Consider the following 20,940-nt stretch of genomic DNA (forward strand, 5'->3'; position numbering starts at 1 on the left):
GGCAGCCTCTTTCACAGCTCAAATGTTTACTTGTGTCACTGTGACTCACGCATACCAGAACACACTTCGTAAATATTGTTTCTTAGTTCTAAACTGAACTAGGGTGAAACTTAAAATTAGACTAAACAAGTGGTCCAAAAGTTGTGAAATATAACGATATATAAAACATACCTGCGTGCATTATTCAGGAAGCACTTTCCCATTCACTTACTTTAACACAGGAAGCTGCATTGGAGCACTTTGGTTTCGAGCACTGAATTTATTTACAATATGAATCTCTGTGTGGGTTATGGTAACAGAGAGGTTATATATATATATATATATATATATATATATATATATATATATATATATATATATATATATAGGCAACAACAACAATGATGTCATGGCTGAAATTGCTTCCCCTTTTACTCCTAGGATTTATATTGTGCTTAGAACTGGTAATGAAGGTGTAAAAAATGCGTGTTTAATCAGTGAATCAGCCCCTCTAAATAATTTCAGCCGACAGGACCACTGCACATCCAGCTGTAGGCTTCAGTTTGAAAATATTTACATTTAAAAGAACACAAAAATAAAAGAGAGGATTTCAGTGAACAAATAAACAAAACCACAGCAGCTGTTTCAGAAGTTTGACAATGTACCTTTCTTATACTTTCGCCTCACTGAACATAATTTCTTTTGTAAAAGCTCCTGCCGGAAATCAATATGAAACGCTGTCTTGGGAATACAACACTTCTGTGTCCCTCCACTCCCCGTCCAGCACCCTCCCTCTGATGTAAACCACACTGTAATGCTGCTGTGGAAAAGGAGGCATTGACCGCAAACCAATGCAAGCCATGGGGCTGAAGGAGCCGCAACGACCACCACAGGCCACTCAGGAAGGACGGGCCGCAGAGCGGACATCTACAAATACATTGCACCAGCTAGAGTCTCCAGAAACGGTTCCGTCCTCAAAAGGCAACGACTGACGAGCTTGAATGCTGCATTTGCACAGGCAGACCGTGGTTTGCAGTTCATATTGTATTTTCTGTGTCGTTAGAAAGCCATGGGATTGGGGCTGAAACTCCTGCTTTTCTTTAACGCAGTGCAATGGCATCTGGTATGCCCCGAATGCAGTCGGGCCTCAGTCTAATCATGCAAAAGAGAATTGTGTGTTTCATGCTTATTCTTTGTAGATTTCGTTCTTCTATTGTAGCAATCTCAGCAGGATGCATGATACGGAGACCCCAAAACAGTGCTTAGCTAGTAAAAACACCCCCTCTACAAATTCTTGCTGAAGTCCCAGCTAGAATCTCGTGATGATCTAGCCACGAGGCCAGTCTCCTGCGCAGACGCACCCCCTTCGCCTACTGACGTCACCCCGCGGCGCTGGAGGAATTCCCTGGGCCCACCAGTATCCCAGCATCCACCGTGCCGAACTGCAGCGGATTGACAAAGAAAAAGAGAAAAAAAAACCGAGAGAAAACAACAGGGTGGTATTTAAACAACAATATACATTAAAAAAATAATTAACGCGGGTAAGATCGCTCGTTATTATTATTTAAGAAGGGAATCGGTGTAGGGTGTTGCCTAGCAGAACTGGGAATTTGATCCCGGTCTCTGTTGGTTTAAGTAGCATAACAATACTAATATTATATATGAGGGGCATGTCTATAACAATAATACTAATAATAGTAATAATTCTCCTATCATTGCCACATGTATCTAACGCCGATCCAAGCCGGTATCTATATATTGTACAGTACGGTACTGGCTGTTTGTTCTTTGCCCAGCACAGACAGCTCGTTTAGTTTAAGGAGCACTTGGTGTAATTAATGCGAGAGTTGTTCTGCCTTGGTTAGCGATGTGGCTGCTTGTGCTTGTGCGCTGTCATTCGTGGTGGATGTATCGCTACTGTAACTGTATATTATATGGGTTACAAAGTGAACGAATGATAAAGTGACACAATGCCAGTCTGCTTGGGGAGGCACACCCGCGCTAGTGACAGTAATATTAATTACATGACAGTGTCGTTAGGCTTGTGTGCGGGACGCTCCTGTTAGCACACCTGCGTTTCAGGCTCGGTGTGCTACAGCGGGTACGCTTGGACGATGGCAATGGGGTGTCGCTTACCTCATCATTGTTTTAATTTGAACGTAATATTACATTACATATCAGCCGCCATCGGTATGACAGGAAGAAACTTCTACTAAAATAAATACCTTCACAGATTTGTTTATTCAACAGCTGTTTAGATTTTTTTTAGAAATGTCCTGACCCGATATAAAACAGACTGTAGACGATAGGTGCGTTTGGGTGGAAAGAGTTGTAAATCACTAGACCATTATATCAGGTACAGTGAAAACGTGTAACGAGACGGACTATCATTAAACTAGCAAATCGGGTCATTGAAAGCTGCCTACCTGTCAGCACCTGTCTCTGACTGACATTCAGAAATGTATAGTGTTTTTTTTTTTATTTTTTTTTTTAAATGTCATACAATGCTGAAGCGCAGGTATTGCAAAACACTTCAATCGTACTGCTTCAGATCTGAGGCTGGCTGTAAACAGACCCACGTGACTAGCCACGTGGATCTGAGAGAGAGAGAGAGAGAGAGAGAGAGAGAGAGAGAGAGAGAGTTTATTTTAAAGAGGAAGCGTGTCTTTGCCTCGCCAGGTTTTTATAATGGCCACCGTTAGAGCCGTTTCAAACCTGCATTGGTTTTCCTGTGCACACGGACGATAGGTGCGCGGAGCATTTTGAGACTCTGCCTGTCACGCTGTTTTTCCTCGCAAACTGGGGAGCTAGTGTTGAACGTTTAAAATATACTACAATAACTAACTGTTAAAACACACACACACGTGTGGTCAGGCTGCGATAGGGCTGGGGGAGGGTTCGTGTTTGGGGAAATCAGCCCCCTCTACCTAATAAAGAAGCCTATCAAAACCACATTTATTAGACTAGATTAGTTTTTTTTACATATAAGAAAATGCGATTTTAATTATGATTCTCTGTAGTGTTTGTGTAGTCTGTATACAGTGTAACTGTTCCTTGAAAAGAGTAAATAAAAAGCTAAGGGCTAGGTGAAAGGAGAGAAACTGCTTATCCAGAGCACAATTCAGGGCTGGAGCTGCAGCACAAGGAGATGCTGCGCCCTGTGCACACGGCTTGCTTTTCAGCTCACTCACACCTCTGTTCATACAGGCTGCTCACCATGCAGTTAAAGCATTGAGGCCGACTTGCAGAAGAGGAGAAAACTCAGAGCCCGGAGCGAGCGTGTGGAGCTGCAGAGAGAGAGAGAGAGAGAGACGAGGCCGTGTCAATGCAGCAGCACAGACGGCAGCCTGAGCTGGTGGAAGGAAGTCTTCCCGTCTTCGTGTTCCCCACGGAACTCGCCTTCTACGCAGACGACCAGGCCTCGCATAAGCAGGTGCTCACCCTGTACAACCCCTACGAGTTTGCCTTAAAATTTAAAGGTAGGTGAAACTGCAGCAGCAGCAACCAGGTTCAGATGCAGAGCGTCTCGGTGGGGCTGCCTTTATAATATGTGGAGGGGTTTTCATTGTGCCTGTTCGGTAATTCCTGGAACACTCCTTGGCTCCGGAACCCAGCTGCCGTAATCCGAGCCTGTGGAATCCTAGTTGCCGACTCTTTTTGCAAAAGTAAAGATTCAGAGTTTCAACATATTTATTCCAGCCTTCACTTGGTTGCAGGCCAAATCCACACAACACTGTTTCTGCCCAGGTGAGCTAGTCAGGCTAAAAGGACGCGACTGGATGAGCATCGACATTACTGCAGGAACCCGAGCAAATATCCACAGAACAAGCCCGAACTTAGCAGAATCCGGTAGAATCAAGCGCAGCATCCAATTGAAAAGCAGACAAAGTCTCAAAGTGGGTTAGATGATTAGGAGGCAGCTAAACCTAGCTGTACTTTTAGCTTTCCTAAAAGAAAACCATTATTGCACCTTTCATGTACTAAAGCGCTTTACCATGTAGCAAATGCCTGGCGCAGCTCGGTGCAGGCAGTGTAGCAGGGGGCTGGCCCAGGGGAGGAGGTGGTGCAGGCAGTGCAGCAGGGGGCTGGCCCAGGGGAAGGAGGTGGTGCAGGCAGTGCAGCAGGGGGCTGGCCCAGGGGAAGGAGGTGGTGCAGGCAGTGCAGCAGGGGGCTGGCCCAGGGGAAGGAGGTGGTGCAGGCAGTGCAGCAGGGGGCTGGCCCAGGGGAAGGAGGTGGTGCAGGCAGTGCAGCAGGGGGCTGGCCCAGGGGAAGGAGGTGGTGCAGGCAGTGCAGCAGGGGGCTGGCCCAGGGGAAGGAGGTGGTGCAGGCAGTGCAGCAGGGGGCTGGCCCAGGGGAAGGAGGTGGTGCAGGCTGTGCAGCAGGGGGCTGGCCCAGGGGAAGGAGGTGGTGCAGGCAGCCTGTATCCTGGAGCACAGACATGTCCGCTGTGCCACTCACACTACCCTCACGGATTTGTATTCGGTGTTGTATTTCAGTCCTGTGCACAGCTCCCAACAAGTATGCGGTGGTGGATTCTGCTGGTGCTGTGAAGCCACAGTGCTGCGTTGACATGTAAGTACAGACCCCTTTCTTCAGGCATGCCAGGTCAGACACCCGACAGTCTGCTACGCCACTCAACAAGAGTATTGTTTGTTGCAAAAACTCAGTTCTCTTGGTCTGTTTTAGAAGTGGAAAAAAAAAATATTAACCAATTAAACCCCCATCCAGACCCTGATGTAGTTAATTCTCTCATTTTACCTGTTAAACCTGGAGTGGAATTGCCCTCCAGGACTGGGATTGGACCCCCCCTGCTGTAGACACTAGCTGCGGGTGGAAAGCACGCCCCCTGCTGTTCAGTGACGGTGTTGTTCTCATGCAGCGTGATCCGTCACCGGGATGTGCGTGCCTGTCACTATGGTGTGATAGACAAGTTCCGGCTGCAGGTGTCAGAGCAGAGCCAGCGCAAGGCCCTGGGGCGGAAGGAGGTGATCGCTACTCTTCTACCCTCCACACAGGAGCCCCGGCAGCAGAAACAGCAGGAGGAGAAGAGGATCAAAGAGCACCTGGCAGAGAGCGTCTTCTTCGAGCAAGCCTCCTTCCAGCAAGGTAATACCACAGCCAGCCACCAGGGGGAACGCTTAGTCACGCTAAGAACAGTCAGTTATACAAACCGCATTGAAAATAGTTTCAAAAAAAGTGTTGAACAACATCTAAGCTGCCCTGTATAATTCAATCATGTGGCCCTTTCATGCTGCACTACAGATTTTCACTATTTCAGATCTGAAGATCCTGCCTTCTTAGTGCTGTTAAGAGTTCTTACAGTACTTTGAAGAACCAAAATATTTGTCCTGTTCTCATGCATACTCAATAAAAGCAGTAATATTTCACATCACATAACTTAATTTCCATGTTTATTTTGAAATGCAATCTTATATTTTTGCTGAGCTTTTACCATTAACTCACCAGCATGCCTCCACTCAACACAAGCTGGCAAACATTTACCAGCAGGCATTCAAATCCAAAAACCAAAGCAGGAACCACATAGTATCCTCTGCAGTTACCCACAACTTCCACCAGATGGCACATTATACAGACCGAGCAGAACACAGGGCATTACCGTGTCCAACATCACTGGTTCACAGCTTGCCAGCGCACAAGTTCAAGATCTCTGTCGTGGTTTCTGAGTGCATGGGGTTTGGTGTGCTCGCTCACATCTCTATCATTGCTCACAATACATTTCCTTAAGTGCATGTCTAACAGTGCCTGTCAGTGGGTGCTTGTACAGCATTGCCCTGGCGGCTGTAACCACAACACTCCGTTTCCCTCTCTCTCTAGAAAGCAGAGCAGCCTCTGCAGGGCCCAGCCTCCTCACTGTGTTCCTGGGCCTGGTGTGCGTGGCCGCCCTCATGCTGCCCACCCTGGGTGAACTCGAGTCCAGAGTGCCGGTCTACCTCCATTTAAGTGTTAACAAGAAACTAGTCGCTGCTTATGTATTAGGTGAGTACCAGGCACAGAGAGAGCAGAGGGTGGGAAAAAACAAACAAAAAAAAAAAAAAAAAAACACATGACTCACCGCGGGGGCTCCAGAGCTGTCTCTACATCTCTGTTCCTCCCTCTGTGTAAACACCGATCAGCAAAGAAGAGCAGATCAGCTCTGCAGTTAACCACTGTCCACCAAATTCATTTTCCTTTCAAAACACAAGCTGCATCTATGCAATTACATTCACTTCTGCGATTAACAGAATGAGAGCAAGTGATCATAAGAGCATAGTTAGAGAATTTAAAAACAGGTAGATGTCAGTTAAATCTTCAGAAAGTAGCCTGGCCTCAAATGAGAACAGTTCCACTAAATGGGTTCATTCTTTCATATCAAGGGTTTGGGAATTCCAAAAGTTTAATTCACCAGTCCACGAAAGCCAGGAGTGAAACCCAGTGTGGCTCAAACAGATTTGTTTTCATACTTCTAAAAGGTTGAATAAAGGAATGCGACTTTAGATTAATGGAAATATTTTCAGGAAAGCTTATTTTGATTGTATATATTTATTTTACACAGGTCTCGTCACCATGGTTGTTCTCCGGACATGAAGTGCCCCAGGTTCGAGTAGCCTTGTGAATGGACTTGGGAGGAGCGCACTGCAGACACGCGGAGTGGAAACTAACCGGGGAAGTCATTTCATAATAAATCACGCGATTAAACTTACAGCGACACAGAGAAGTGAATGCATCACGCGACCAGGATGGGCTGAAAGCACGGTGCTTCTTCAAGCAGGGGGCTGTCCGGGGAGAGGGAGGGGTCCAGATTCAGAGACAACGCTGCGGGGTTTTCTATCGATAAACTGAAACATTTTATTAAAGTGTCATTCAAATGTAACCCCTTGGCTGCCTCTTTTTTGGTTGCTCTGTTTCCATTAACAGGGCAATCCCACCCCGATAGAGTCCCAGCTTCTTTCTTTAAACACACTTGATCTGCACATCAGTAACCTCCTTATATGAGAGGAGCCTATTACCAGATTCACCGACCAACAGCTTTAATACACACATCGATATAAAATCCTGTTTACCTATTTCACTGTCATAAAACTCCTCTGGCTCGCTCCAGCTCAGGGATTGGCTGAAAGCTGGTTGCCGAGGGAGACACAGTCTTCTGTTGTGTCTGTGCGGCCCCCCGGCCTACCAGAGAGAAATGGACCGATACCTGAAGTCCACACCAGCCCCACCTCATGGTTAGGGTTGTTCTGCTGGAGGCTTCCAGTCCCAAAGAGCCCGAGGAGGAAGTGAGTGAGGTGCCGCTGAGGGGTGGGTTGAGTCGGACCTCTGACACACACCACGCCCTCCCGCCAGTTCCCATAGCAACAGCCAGGCCGCAGCCTCTGTCCCTCTGCAAGGCCACTGGGATTCGCAATCTCGCTCAAACAGCAGGGAGGGTCGGCTGTCCTGGGCTATGGTGTGTGTCCACACGGCCACCAGTCTGGACAGGAGCTCTGAGACGCCTCTCCTGCTCCAGATGTCCTACAGATGCAGCGAGAGCATGCTTCCAAACAAACTGAATCTCCCCTTTTTTATTGTAAAACACACACTACTTACTGCCTGTTAATGACATCTGACTGCAGTCTGACCTGAAAATAACAAACAGTAAATAACAGTAAAGAGTTAACGCGTACAAACAGGGCAGCCCATTGATCCTCCCTGCAGCCAGACACCACTGCCCTAATTACTCAGATTTGACCAATTCTGTGTTTTTTTTTTTTTTTTTTTTTTAAAAAGCTCAATGTGAAGGACAGAAAAGTGCCTAAAACAGCACATATTTTTTAAAAAAAGGGGTTCATTTTATGGCATATTAAAAAGCCAACGCAACAGTTAAACGAAGTTCAATACATTTTGTAACACAGCCATACTGCGAGTATCCTGTGCCATTACTTCCTTGCGGGAACATTAGTGTGCGAGGCAAAGCACCAGCTTCCATGTGAAAGTGCTTGGGAATACCGATCAGCCCCGTGCCAACACCACAGTGCTTTCCACCTGCACCTCCGACACTGCAGTCACGCTCTGCCCCGTTAAAAGACCACTTGCCGTATTTTTGAAGTGTCAATTTTGGAGGTTTCTACAGACCCCTACTCAATAAAAGGCAGCCGTTACTATCGGCAATATTTTTTTTTTCCTGGCACAGAGGCAGACTATTCTGCTTATGCAAGTAGCTGAACAAATTCCAATATAAACCACCCATTCCCGACTGGCATCAGGGAGTAGAATTTGTACTGGCAAAAGTCTGCCGATCAAAGATACTCCACAGATAGTAACCACTTCCACTTAATAAACCCTGACTCCGTGACATCACGGGATGACGTCATCACAAACCCATCACCGCGAATCCGAGACAGAGAGGCAAGGCAAGCAGGCAGCTGTACAGCGAATCCTTTATTTACTTACAAGCCTGAAGCAAATCTCTTTCAATCCTGCAATGTGTAAATATATAAAGCATGTACACGGATTACAATACAGAGGGACAGGGCCCTATTCCATTTCAAGGCAGTTTAATTGACCAACAGTGACTTCAACTGAAGTATCTTGTTTTAACACAATACTGCTAATTGCAGTATAACCTGGTGGGTTTACTGTACAGAAATTATGCTGCTTTCAGGGACTTTACAATATGCACATTCCCTTTAAGAGAGAGCGAAGAAAATACAATCCACGGGTACACGTGGAACACATGGAAACGAGAGGATCAAACCTGTACAAGAAAATACAATCCACAGGTACACGTGGAAACAGAGGATCAAAACTGTACAAGGCGCTTCTTGTATTAACAAATAAAGAACAAACAGAAGTGTTATCAGAAACACACACATTGCATACACACACAATTTCATAAACCTTAAAGACATTTTTAAACCTCCTCATCTCCTTTTGCTGGTTTCTTTAAATCTACAATCTTGATTATGTATATATGATTGCAAGCCGTGGAAAGCAGCCCCCCCTCTGTTTTCCAATATATTCACACACCATACTAACAATCATTTGCACCAAAGCAACATGAAGACTAAGGGACATTTTAAATTATGAACTTTTTTTGAAAACTTAGCAAATCTACCTAAATAATATACATATTTATAAAATTAATTTAAAATAAAAATACTACAACCAACCACTTAAGTGACTGAACTTATCACATAGTATATATATATATATATATATATATATTATTATATATAATATATAGATATATATCTATATATATTATATATATATATATATATATATATTTTTAATTAAATTTAACGTGTATTGTAAACTAAATTTTTTTTTTTGTAACATTTTCACCACTTGTAAAAAAGTGGTGATCATTTTTTTAGAACCCCTTGCCACCCCCCCCCCCCCCCCAAAAAAAAAAAAAAGAAGAAAAAGTCAAAACAAGAAAAAAAATTTTAAATTTTTTTTAGAGGGGGGTCCATACAAGTTCGGTCAGAGAGTCTCATCATCTGACGAATCAGAGCGCAGATCACTACAAACACAATGAGAAGTGCGGTCCGGACCGAGTCAAAGAGCCTTCAATGCAACCCCACGGAGACTGTTGAACAGGGACTCTGACTTCATTAAACGCTTCATAATTCTAAACAGTATGAATGTTCTTACACTGCAAACGAGAGCGCAAAACACACTTAAAAACGAGTGTAATAACAGCCACTGGAGAGGAAGCAGCGCTTGGTCAGGGTAAGGTAGATTGAGATATATATCTATATAACAAACAGTTCATAACTCTGGCAGCGCAGCCTATGGGCTCTCATATTACAAACTTAGTGTGATACTGTAGAACGCTTCTTAATAATAGTGTGATCCTGGCTGATCTATGACAAGCTAAAGAGAACACACACGTAATTAACAAGGATTCGAGGGGTCAGATGGAAACAGCACTAGATGAGATCCGTGATAATATGCTTCAAGGATGGAAGAGCACTAGATTGTGCTGAACAGTGAAGTCATTCTGAAGACTTTGGCAAGATTTTACACAGGCTGGAAAACTCCTTGAAAACACTGCGTGTGATCAGAGCAGATTGAGAAGGTGCAGGGACCCGATCATTTCTGCAATCCCAGTTTTTAATGTAAATAAAGAATGACAGGGTGTGCAACTTATAATAAACATCTGCCAATATCGCCTACTGAAACAAAGCTTTTAAATGTGCAGACCACTTCAGGAACACGTCGTCATACAGCCTGACTGCTGGATCTCCAAACAGTTTACATTACAGCTGCTCTTCAACAAACACAAATAAGACATACCTCAGCTTGAAATAGTAACTGCAGTGCTCGATTCCACTCCCACATCTGTACTCTGCACACTACAAAACGCCAGCCACATTTAAACAGACTCCACAGCCTTGACCTTGATCAAGTCCTTCAAGCCTGCTTGGGTACCCAGACAACCCCAATGAGATTGTTCTAAAGTGCAGAGTGAAAGCAGCATTACCCCCACTGATGAAGAATGAGCCCCCCCCCCACCACTTAAACGCGGTCCTCTTTATAACCGTTATCAAATATATTAAACGATTCTTTCACTATAACAAGAACCCTACTGTAATCGATTCATTCAATGAAACACCCGTTCGAATGGGTCTTAAAATACTGCAGCTGGGATTGCAGTTCACTTGTGCAGAAACGGGGTAGAGTGAAGTAGTGTGTACGCCTCGGTTTAGCTGCCTGACAAACCCTCATCTAGTGTCCAATCCCTGCCAGGGACATTCACACCACAGCGCCTGTGCTTCTGGAGACATGAAAGTCAAGTACAGCCAAGGATGGGAGAAAAAGAAATGATTCATTGAGCACTCGGAGCTATTCCAGGTTTTACTGGCAGTTTAATGCCACCCTAAGAGTTTCCTCTCTACGGCTTCACTAAAGCAAGATGAAAACCTGGAATGGCCCAAACTGCTATTCAACTTCAGCAATATTTACATCCTGGCAGCACCAAAAAAAAAAAACTTTACAATTTCCAGTTTAAACTTGTCAGTTATCAAGCAGCTCGGAGCTAGCAATGTTACAAGATCAGTCTTTTTCTATTAGAGAAAGAAAAAACACACCACGACCCAATTAGTTTGCCAAATTTCCCCGTGAGCGTGCTCCATAACTCTTACCCTTATGAAAATTAAACAGATGCCACTGTAACTCTGCTTAGAAATCAGGCAGCAGCTGCTTTGAGCCTACAGCTTGACCAGCACCTCCTGCCATCGATCTCTTCATCGCTAACGCTGAACTGCAGATCAGTGCACCTCACACACACAAAGAAAAAATTCTGAAGAGTCCTCCACTAATGTTAAACCATCCTTAAAGTAAAGCAACAAAAACTCAAAGTAACTAAGCCCAGCAGGCGTTTGGTTCAGCAGAAGGTCACTTGGGAGACAGGTCATGCACAGGGCTGAATGAAGAGCAGGGGCAGGGGCACTGCGACGAGGAGCCCATCTCCGCGGGGGAGTCCGAGGAGGAGTCCATCTTGGCGGGGGAGTCCGAGGAGGAGCCCAGTCTGCGCAGGCTCCCGTCCAGGAACTGCGACGAGAGACTGCAGAGAGAGAGAGAGGCAGAGATCAGTGCTGGGAACACCAATGCTGTGTATAGAATACCGTGCCAGAACAGAATTCCAGCTCCACTACACCACTGCTGTGTATAGAATACCGTGCCAGAACGGTGCTAGTCATGTCAGAGATTTATACTGCCACATCAGAGCTGGTTCCCTATACACGCTGTGGGTAATCAAGCATGTAATAAAACCTGGAAAGGGTGAAACTGCTATGTAACCGGAGTCTTACTCCCATGTCTGTGTATGGTCATGCATGTTGGAGTATTATACTACCACTCAGCCTGTGCTGGGAGACTGGTGGCCCTGTTAACTCCATGTGGTTTACTCTAGCATGTCAGTGATCTGTCCGGACTCCCTATGGAGAGACAGGGAGCCGGAACCAGTGCAGCCCGTGAGCCCCCAGGCAGAGGCCCGGTCCAACTCCGAGCTGCCACATGCAGTGGAAGAGACCCTGTCACACAAAGGGTTAATGATAGCCTTGACACCAAGGACCCAGTGTGTCAATAACAGCCATCGTCAGCAACACAGCTGAAAGACAAACAGGGCCATCAGTGTAAAAAAAAAAAAAATTTAAAGCGCACAGTAGCCTACAGGTGCAGTATATACATCTAAATATGAAAAGGAGCTGCACTACACCTGCTCAGACAGCTGCCCCCACATTCTGATGCTCAACCTGTCTTAAAAGGTCAGTTGGATCAGTGGTTTTCTAGGATTTGTACAAAGACCATTGTGTATCTAGGGGTGTCTCCACTATATCCCCAGCACACTGGACTCCAACCGCAATGATAGGGTGCCGTTCACTACAGAACTGGGCTATGAGATAAACTGCATTGTGCTTAGATTTAATCTAAAGCACAGCATCGATCCTGGACTGGCTGCACCCTCCCCGGGGAGCGCTCTCCCGAGCCTCACCAGGAGCCGAGGTCGGGCAGGTGAGACACGTCAGGAGTCAGCATGGTGGTCGTCCCCTGGAACAGTCTCTTCGGCTGGCTCTCCGTTTCCATTTCACCTGCAAAAAAAAACAAAAAACAAACACACACAAAAGATGAGGTTTTTGGTTAGGGAAGCAACGCACAAAATAGGAGATGCAGATGTCTGGAGGGGCTGCTGGTTAATAAAACACACTTATTTTAATATTTATATACATCTCACTTTAATGTGATCACTCCCCTGCTAGAGTCACATGTTTCTAACCAAGAAAAGTGTTTGAATCCAAATCCCAGGGATTCGAGACGGAAGTGTATTTAATAATGATGAGGATGATATTTATACCTTTTCTTTTGAGGGGTCCAAGGGCACTCGGTCGGATACAGTTAATGGGACTTTGACTCCTTCGTCTGCAACATAAACAGAATCATGCATTGAAACGTTTGCTGGTCTCCTGCTCTGTGGTTCTGAAGGGGCTGCATGCAGGTGCTGCTCTGTGGGTCTGAAGGGGCTGCATGCAGGTGCTGCTCTGTGGGTCTGAAGGGGCTGCTCTGTGGGTCTGAAGGGGCTGCTCTGTGGGTCTGAAGGGGCTGCTCTGTGGGTCTGAAGGGGCTGCTCTGTGGGTCTGAAGGGGCTGCTCTGTGGGTCTGAAGGGGCTGCTCTGTGGGTCTGAAGGGGCTGCATGCAGGTTCTGCTCTGTGGTTCTGAAAGGGCTGCGTGCAGCTACTGCTCTGTGGTTGTTTTTTTGGATGGTCTGACTCACGTTGCAAAGCGTCTGGTGGGACTGGGGACAGGGCTGGGAGGAAGCCCGTTACTGCTCACGAAGATCTGCAGAGATGGCGAGAAACATTGCTGAAACAAAACAGATATATATATTACAGGGTGTTAACAAGGCTCACACACCTAATTGAATTGTGTGTCAATACCTGCATTAACACAATACTAAACATTCACTGGAAGACTGCCAATTAGCGAGGAGATTGCACTGAAGGAAACTAAATGAAATAAATCCTTTGACAAATGATGAGAAAGCTGCTGGCATGTGAACGAGTAAGGTTAATGCCAGGAGGTACTGGTAACATCCCAGCACTCGCAGGACCTGGTACAGCATGAGACGATGCAAACTACAGCCAAGCCTCCTACCTTCCCAATCCCTCTGGTGGGAGACGGAGCTGGGGACACAGGAACAAAATCAATCCGCTTTGGAGACGCAGACTTGTCCAAGTCATTATCACTCTGAGATGAGAGAAGAGAAGCTTAGGAATAACCAGCGAGAGGGCCAGTCATGTCAGAGATTTATACTACCACATCAGAGCTGGTTCCCTATACACGCTGTGGGTAATCAAGCTTGTAATAAAACCTGGAATGGGTGAAACTGCTATGTAACCGGAGTCTTACTCCCATGCCTGTGTATGGTCATGCATGTTGGAGTGTTATACTACCACTCAGCCTGTGCTGGGAGACTGGTGGCCCTGTTAACTCCATGTGGTTTACTCTAGCATGTCAGTGATCTGTCCGGACTCCCTATGGAGAGACAGGGAGCCGGAACCAGTGCAGCTCGTGAGCCCCCAGGCAGAGGCCCGGTCCAACTCCGAGCTGCCACATGCATAACAATTCTCATGTACCATGAAGTAGCAATCAACTGTCTTAAACTGCAGCAGCATCATCATCACAAACACTCATGCTGCAAAACCAGGTTCTTTCAATGACAGAATTGGAAAGAACAAATTGAAGGGCACTCAAGAGCTCTTCAGCCAAGTACAGAGCTGTATGAACAATAAAACCTGAGGCCATGAGCACTGCCAGGTATACTGCATTTCTGACAAACCAGTCTGTCATTTCCTCATGCCTGTGAACTTTGCATTATAGAGCTGGAGCTGTGCCACTGAATAAAGGGCATCTTACTTACCAGGCTAAGACTCTCCTCCCAGGAGTGGCTCATCTGCATGGCTGCCTGCACCTCCCTTAAAGAGAAGGAGAGAGGTGTGAGCACACAGGCAGCAGGCATTACAATCCCTCACTAACACACACACAGATCAACAGGTGGAAAAACGCACATGCTTCATTGCAAGTGAATGACATAGCCTTTCTAATAGAGTATTATTACATGCACAACACACGCTCTATTGTAATACAAACACAAAGCAAGAAGACTGGCCACAGATTAAACCAGTCATCTTAAAGCACAGTGTTTGGACTGGCGACATCTGGCCAGGTTCCCCACACTCACCTCTCACGAGCAGTCTCCCTGTTCATCACGTCTACGCCTTCCTCCTGAAGGACACAGTGAAACTCAGCCTCTGTATGCACAGCTCCATTAAAGTCCACCTTATCTACCATTTTTCAGAATTTGCACATATTTAGTTTGTTATGGTCACCACTACCCCTGCCCTCTGTCCACACATTTCACAAGCCTATGCTCACAACACTGCCGACAAGGGATCAGTGGCAGTGCGGGCGTTTCACTGCACACCTGATAACATACAGTGCTTTAACACAATTGAAAATTAATACATAAAAACAGGTTAACATCCAAAACTAGCCGATAGGAGATCTTTACCTGTTTGATCTGATAGAGCCGGCTGCTGGGAACACGGATAGGCGAAGAGGGAGGGATCTGGAAAGACAGACACAGGTCAGCGTACAGGACAGTGGAGACCGCTGCTCTGAAACACACGCCAGCGTACAGGACAGTGGAGCGCGCTGCTCTGAGACACGCGCCAGCGTACAGGACAGTGGAGCGCGCTGCTCTGAGACACATGCCACCGTACAGCACAGTGGAGACGCTGCTCTTTGCCAGGACGTGCTGGAAATGCAGCTGTACTGACACTCAGACTCCTGTCAAAGCTAACTTCTTGAATCAGATCTGGATTCTCTTAATCTCTTAAACTACTGCTATTGTCTGACAAACTTAGGGTGGCTAATTAAGAGCTTGATCCTGTACCTTTAGTTAGATTCTATGCAGAAACACAAGTACTTTATATATCCAATTATATCCCCTTCAGTCACAAAGTGCACAACTGTACCACGTTAGGTTTCATATCTATGTATAAATCTGATTTGCATAAATTGATTATTTTTAGTTCAAAGTTATGGCAGGGAAACTTCTCAATCACCACAGATTCACACAAATTTAACATTTCTATAAAATTATATTTAAATTTGTGACCAAAGGGGATCTACCAAAGAAAAAACTAAATGAATCCAGCCCACAGTTTGGCTTTTCAGAACAACTCTGCATTGTGAAGCTATCTGATATCACCGACAGGACTGTGGAAAAGCATCACCTTTTATTCTAATATTATATCTAAATATCATCCCCGTGTTAGAGAGCCAGGCATTGCTGTGAGCAGGGCAGGCTTACCAGACTGTGGCGGTTCACAAGTGTTGTGCTGTTTCTGCGACTGCGCAGCGTCTCTCCCTGGAACACTGGAGTGTGATCACTAGACACAGGAGAAAGAAAATCACGGTTTAGAGAAACCAACCATGTCCAGAACAGGCTTATCAACACACACTACTATCCAACTCCCCTAACTGGTCAAAACAACTTAATTAGCTTTGTATACCTCAGGGATGGAAACAAGACTTCCATTGCATAGCAGTGTGATCCATTGCTGGTTTTACGACGTTTAAGCCACTGAGTTTTTTGTTTTTGCACACTGTGGCTAATCAAGCTCGTAATAAAACCTGGAATGGATGAACCTGCTATGCAACCGGAGTCTTACTCCCATGCCTGTGTATGTGTTGGAGTGTTATACTACCACTCAGCCTGTGCTGGGAGACTGCTGGCCCTGTTAACTCCATGTGGTTTACTCTAGCATGTCAGTGGTCTGTCCGGACTCCTTGTGGAGAGACAGGGAGCCCGAACCAGTGCAGCCCGTGAGGCCCCAGGCAGAGGCCCGGTCCAACTCCGAGCTGCCACATGCAGGGGTATGAAAAGGTCTGTAACTGCAAGGGCAGCTTGACTATTTGAATGCAATGATTATTGCAGAGGGCAGCGCTATTCGAAGGATCACAGACACAACGAAGACTCGACAATTTAACAAGCAGTCAAACCCAAGTATGTTCAGCTGCTCAAGAATCCAAGGACAGAGTCCTCATTTGAATTTAGTAAGTGTGCAGACGAGATAGATTAGACATGGCCCACAGGAAAACAGCATTAGATATTTTCAATTTAAGAAAGCAGTTTCATTGTTTGGCCACCAGTGGCACAACATGCTATGCAAAAGTCTCAGTAAAAGCGGAATAAGGGGCTCTAAATATTGATCATATTATTAGGGTTCAAACTGCTTGCAAAACTAAAAGTTAACATTTTGAGGGTTTAAATGCCGCTTATAAGAAGGGGTGGGGTGTAACTAATTATTCTAGTAACTTCACCTAACCCACCCATTAAAACCACCGTGAACGCTCCCAAAAAGCGATTTAAAAACAGCACTGTTAAAATTGAAAAAAAAAAAAAAAAAAAAAATCTTGTAATTAAATAAAAACACATTCCAAATACCAGCAGTTCGCTGTAAAAACCCAACCCCTCCCGAGAGCTGGAGTCTCGTACCTCAGCCCGTTTATCATGGGGGCACTGCTGGACCGTCTCAGGTTCCCGTCCGCTTGCAACATGGACACGGGGGTACTCAGGTCCAGTTCCATCTTCTCTTGAGTCATGACCGCAGGACTGTTCGTGAATACCGCGCGTCCAATTTACAAGTGTATCACAAGTAGCGGCGGGGACGCTTCAGCGCACCATTTAAACACCGGAGCGCTGAACAGTAACACTGCAACCTGCCCTGGTGCGCTGAACAGGGAGGCGGTCCAGCTCACATTCACACTGCGACTAACACACTTAAATACGGCTCCATGGTTTTGTTTTTCTTTCGCGCGAATGGGTTTTGCAACAAGTCTTTCTATTTATTTATCTGAACCGAAAAAAACGCTGGTTTTGTTTTTGTTTTTTAAACGACCCCCGGCGCTTGCTTTAGAGGTGGCGAGCCTCATGCAAATCTCAACATTTCTGCTTAGGGGGCGCACCACCCTACCCTAGCCCAAACAAACTGAAACTAAACAACTAAATCCAAAATCGAAATACAGAATACATACAGCACACACACAAAAAAGATCTGCACCTGGATCGCTTAAACTGTGCCAATAAAACAAACACAAATCTAAAGCATCCCACTTCTTTGCTCAGGCCGAGAACCAGCCACAAAAAAGGACTCGAGTGTTTTGCAGCAAGCCCTAAATTCAAAACCCTTGCAGAACGGGTTCGTGCTCCGAGCCTATTGCAAGGGTACCAGCGAGCACCCGACCGAGCCGTGCGCTCTGTTTCCAGCCTGTCGCCCTGTATCGATGAATTCGATTATTTATTTGGGATCGATAATGCAACTGCTCTGTTTATCCCTCTGCCTCGCGCTGCCGCAGCACTCCTTCCTCAACCAAACTTCCCGCCCCTTTTCCTACCCGATCGGATGATTGACATCTGGAACGGCCAATGAGTGGCTCTCAACCGGCCGGCCCGAAGGCAGGCGGAGAACTTTTTGTAGCCAATCAGCAAACCAATTGACGGCATTTCCTGGAGCAGGTTTGATTAACACGGAGCAGAGCCCCGCCCCCGCCTCGGCGTCTGTAAGCGACAGCCGGTCAAGCGCATGAATTTGAAAGGCTCTATGTATTTATTTTGAAATACAATATTTTGCTAACAAAATTATTTTTTCACGCGAACAACAGCATTTCGCCAAACGTGCTGCCTGGAATTTTGCTCGGACTTCGGTTCTGATATAAGTTTAAGAATAACATATCCAGTGCCTTGCAAAAGTATTCAGACCTCCTGACCAATTCTGTCATATTACTCAATTACAAATGGTACATGGAAATTTCGTTCTGTTCGATATTTTATTTTAAAACACTTAAACTCAAAACCAATTATTGTAAGGTGACATTGGTTTTATGTTGGGAAATATTTTTAAGAAAAATAAAAAACTGAAATATCTTGCTTGCATAAGTATTCAACCCCCACACATTAATATTTGGTTGAGCCACCTTTCGCTGCAATAACAGCTTTAAGTCTTTTGGGGTAAGTATGTACCAGCTTTGCACACAGTGTCGGAGTGATTTCGGCCCATTATTCTTGGCAGATTTGTTCCAGGTTGTTCAGTTTGGTTGGACGACTCTTGTGGACCGCAATTTTCAAATAGTGCCACAGATTCTCACTGGGATTGAGATCAGGACTTTGACTGGGCCATTGTAGGACATTCACCTTTTTGTTCTTGAGCCACTCCAATGTTGCTTTGGCCTTGTGCTTGGGATCATTGTCCTGCTGAAAGGTGAATTTCCTCCCAAGCTTCAGTTTTTTAGCGGACTGAAGCAAAATACAGGAAAATACTGCAATATTTTCCTGTATTTTGCTCCATTCATTCTTGCTTCAATTGTAACAAGATGCCCTGTCCCTGCTGATGAGAAGTATCCCCACAGCATGATGCTGCCACCACCATACTTCACTGTAGGGATGGTGTGTCTTGAGCCATGGGCAGTGTTAGGTTTGTGCCACACATAGCGATTTGAGTTTTGGCCAAAAAGCTCTATCTTGGTCTCATCTGACCACAAAACCTTTTCCCACATCGCAGCTGGGGCACTCTCATGCTTTCTGGCAAACTCCAAACGTGCTTTCAGATGGTATTTTTTGAGTAAAGGCTTCTTTCTTGCCACCCTCCCATACAGGCCATTGTTATGCAGAGCTCTTGATATGGTTGACTGGTGCACCATTACTTCACTTCCAGCCACTGAACTCTGTAGCTCCTTTAAAGTGATTGTTGGCCTCTCTGTGGCTTCTCTCACAAGTCTCCTTCTTGTTTGAGTGCTGAGTTTTGAGGGATGGCCTTTTCTTGGCAGTGCCTGGGTGGTGTGATGCAGCTTCCACTTCCTGATTATTGATCCAACTGTGCTCACTGGGATACCCAAACACTTGGATATTATTTTGTACCCTTTCCCTAATCTATGCATTTGTATTACTTTATCTCTAACTTCTATAGAATGCTCTTTGGTCTTCATTTCCCTTCAGATTCACAGCCTTACCAATGATCCTTCAACAGTGGGGTTTTTATCCAGAAAATGTGACAGCAACTTTAATGGTTCACAGGTGGAGGCCAATGGTAAGGTAATTGTGTCCTCGTTAGGGCAATTTCTTTCATCGGTGCAAACTGGGAGCTTCCACAGCACAGGGGTTGAATACTTATGCAAGCAAGATATTTCAGTTTTTTATTTTTCTTAAAAATATTTCCCAACATAAAACCAATGTCACCTTACAATAATTTATTCTGAGTTTCAGTGTTTAAAAATAAAATATCAAACAGAACAAAATTTCAATGTACCAGTTGTAATTCAGTAATATGAGAGAATTGGTCAGGGGTCTGAATACTTTTGCAGGGCACTAGCATGTATATATATTCATTCATATATATGACATATATATGTATATATATATATATTATATATATATATCATATATATATATATATATATATATATATATATATATATATATATCTTATGCATTGTCGAACACAAGAGGGCGCTCTCTCAGCGGCATTGCATTACTGCATTGTCTGCAGTATTACTTGTAAAACACGATGCATCCTAGAGATGGCACCAGAAGCACAACACTGTTTCTGGAGTTTAGAATGCAGTGTCGACGATGGAAGAAAGGCCAAAGGCAAAGCAGAATTATTCTACAGATAGACAAAGGTGACGCTGAAGACACGGCACACCGTTATAAAAGTGGACGATAGTAAATGAGCACACATGCCCTTGCAATGAGCCCTCAAAAGAAGTGTATACAAGGCGGCCAAGAAATGAAGACATACATCATTCAACTAATTAATTCATTTATTTAATCAGGAGATTTACCCATTGAGACCGAGGCCTGGTTTACAAGGGGTTCTGGAAAACAATACAAAATAACAATTACAGTGTAGAAACCACACAGTAAAAACACGTGCGGTTCAAAGTTAATGAGCTGCGTACAGAGATCTCGCACTAGCATCAATAAGACATGTATCTATGTGTTAACATGGACTGGAGAAGCATTGGCAGGAGCTTCTAAGCAATTAAACTGTGTTTCATCTTGTTTAGAGTACTGCTGCTGAACAGTCTAGAACAGTAGAATACTGCTGCTGCTGAACAGTCTAGAACAGTAGAATGCTGCTGCTGAACAGTCTAGAAGTCTAGAACAGTAGAATGCTGCTGCTGCTGCTGCTGAACAGTCTAGAACAGTAGAATGATGCTGTTGCTGAACAGTCTAGAACAGTAGAATGCTGCTGCTGTTGAACAGTCTAGAACAGCAGAATGATGCTGCTGCTGAACAGTCTAGAACAGTAGAATGCTGCTGCTGCTGGACAGTCTAGAACAGTAGAATGCTGCTGCTGTTGAACAGTCTAGAACAGTAGAATGATGCTGCTGAACAGTCTAGAACAGTAGAATGC

The 20,940-nt window shown here is 45.1% G+C and overlaps 2 protein-coding genes and 3 non-coding genes across 6 annotated transcripts; 1 reads left to right on the top strand and 4 right to left on the bottom strand.

Annotated features, from left to right (window-relative positions):
• The first annotated feature begins 401 nt into the window (after positions 1–401).
• On the top strand, positions 402–6,828 carry mospd1 (motile sperm domain containing 1). Of its 2 annotated transcripts, XM_041256029.1 has the most exons (6): positions 410–1,520; positions 3,187–3,458; positions 4,476–4,551; positions 4,859–5,085; positions 5,815–5,976; positions 6,533–6,823. In XM_041256029.1, the coding sequence occupies exons 2-6, from the start codon at positions 3,305–3,307 to the stop codon at positions 6,562–6,564; spliced, it is 651 nt and encodes a 216-aa protein (XP_041111963.1). In that variant the 5' UTR covers positions 410–1,520; positions 3,187–3,304; the 3' UTR covers positions 6,565–6,823. The 2 variants fall into 2 exon arrangements, with proteins under 2 accessions (XP_041111964.1, XP_041111963.1); XM_041256030.1 differs by lacking the exon at positions 5,815–5,976 and having other exon boundaries at positions 402–1,520; positions 6,533–6,828.
• Positions 6,829–10,757: 3,929 nt separating this feature from the next.
• Positions 10,758–17,895, bottom strand: pabir2 (PABIR family member 2). Its single transcript, XM_041256031.1, has 10 exons — positions 17,025–17,895; positions 15,837–15,915; positions 15,033–15,089; positions 14,703–14,746; positions 14,382–14,436; positions 13,616–13,708; positions 13,236–13,324; positions 12,818–12,882; positions 12,458–12,554; positions 10,758–11,527 (listed from the first exon to the last, which is right to left on the bottom strand). Exons 1-10 carry the CDS (start codon positions 17,129–17,131, stop codon positions 11,359–11,361), a joined length of 855 nt encoding a protein of 284 aa, XP_041111965.1. The 5' UTR covers positions 17,132–17,895; the 3' UTR covers positions 10,758–11,358.
• On the bottom strand, positions 11,797–11,952 carry LOC121319074. The gene has a single exon (XR_005950660.1). It is a non-coding gene; the product is annotated as a small nucleolar RNA U109 (small nucleolar RNA).
• On the bottom strand, positions 13,893–14,029 carry LOC121319075. Its single transcript, XR_005950661.1, has one exon. It is a non-coding gene; the product is annotated as a small nucleolar RNA U109 (small nucleolar RNA).
• Positions 16,212–16,348, bottom strand: LOC121319077. The gene has a single exon (XR_005950662.1). It is a non-coding gene; the product is annotated as a small nucleolar RNA U109 (small nucleolar RNA).
• Positions 17,896–20,940: the final 3,045 nt, after the last annotated feature.

This window comes from Polyodon spathula, chromosome 7 (genome assembly GCF_017654505.1).
Source record: "Polyodon spathula isolate WHYD16114869_AA chromosome 7, ASM1765450v1, whole genome shotgun sequence".
Lineage (NCBI taxonomy): Eukaryota > Metazoa > Chordata > Actinopteri > Acipenseriformes > Polyodontidae > Polyodon > Polyodon spathula.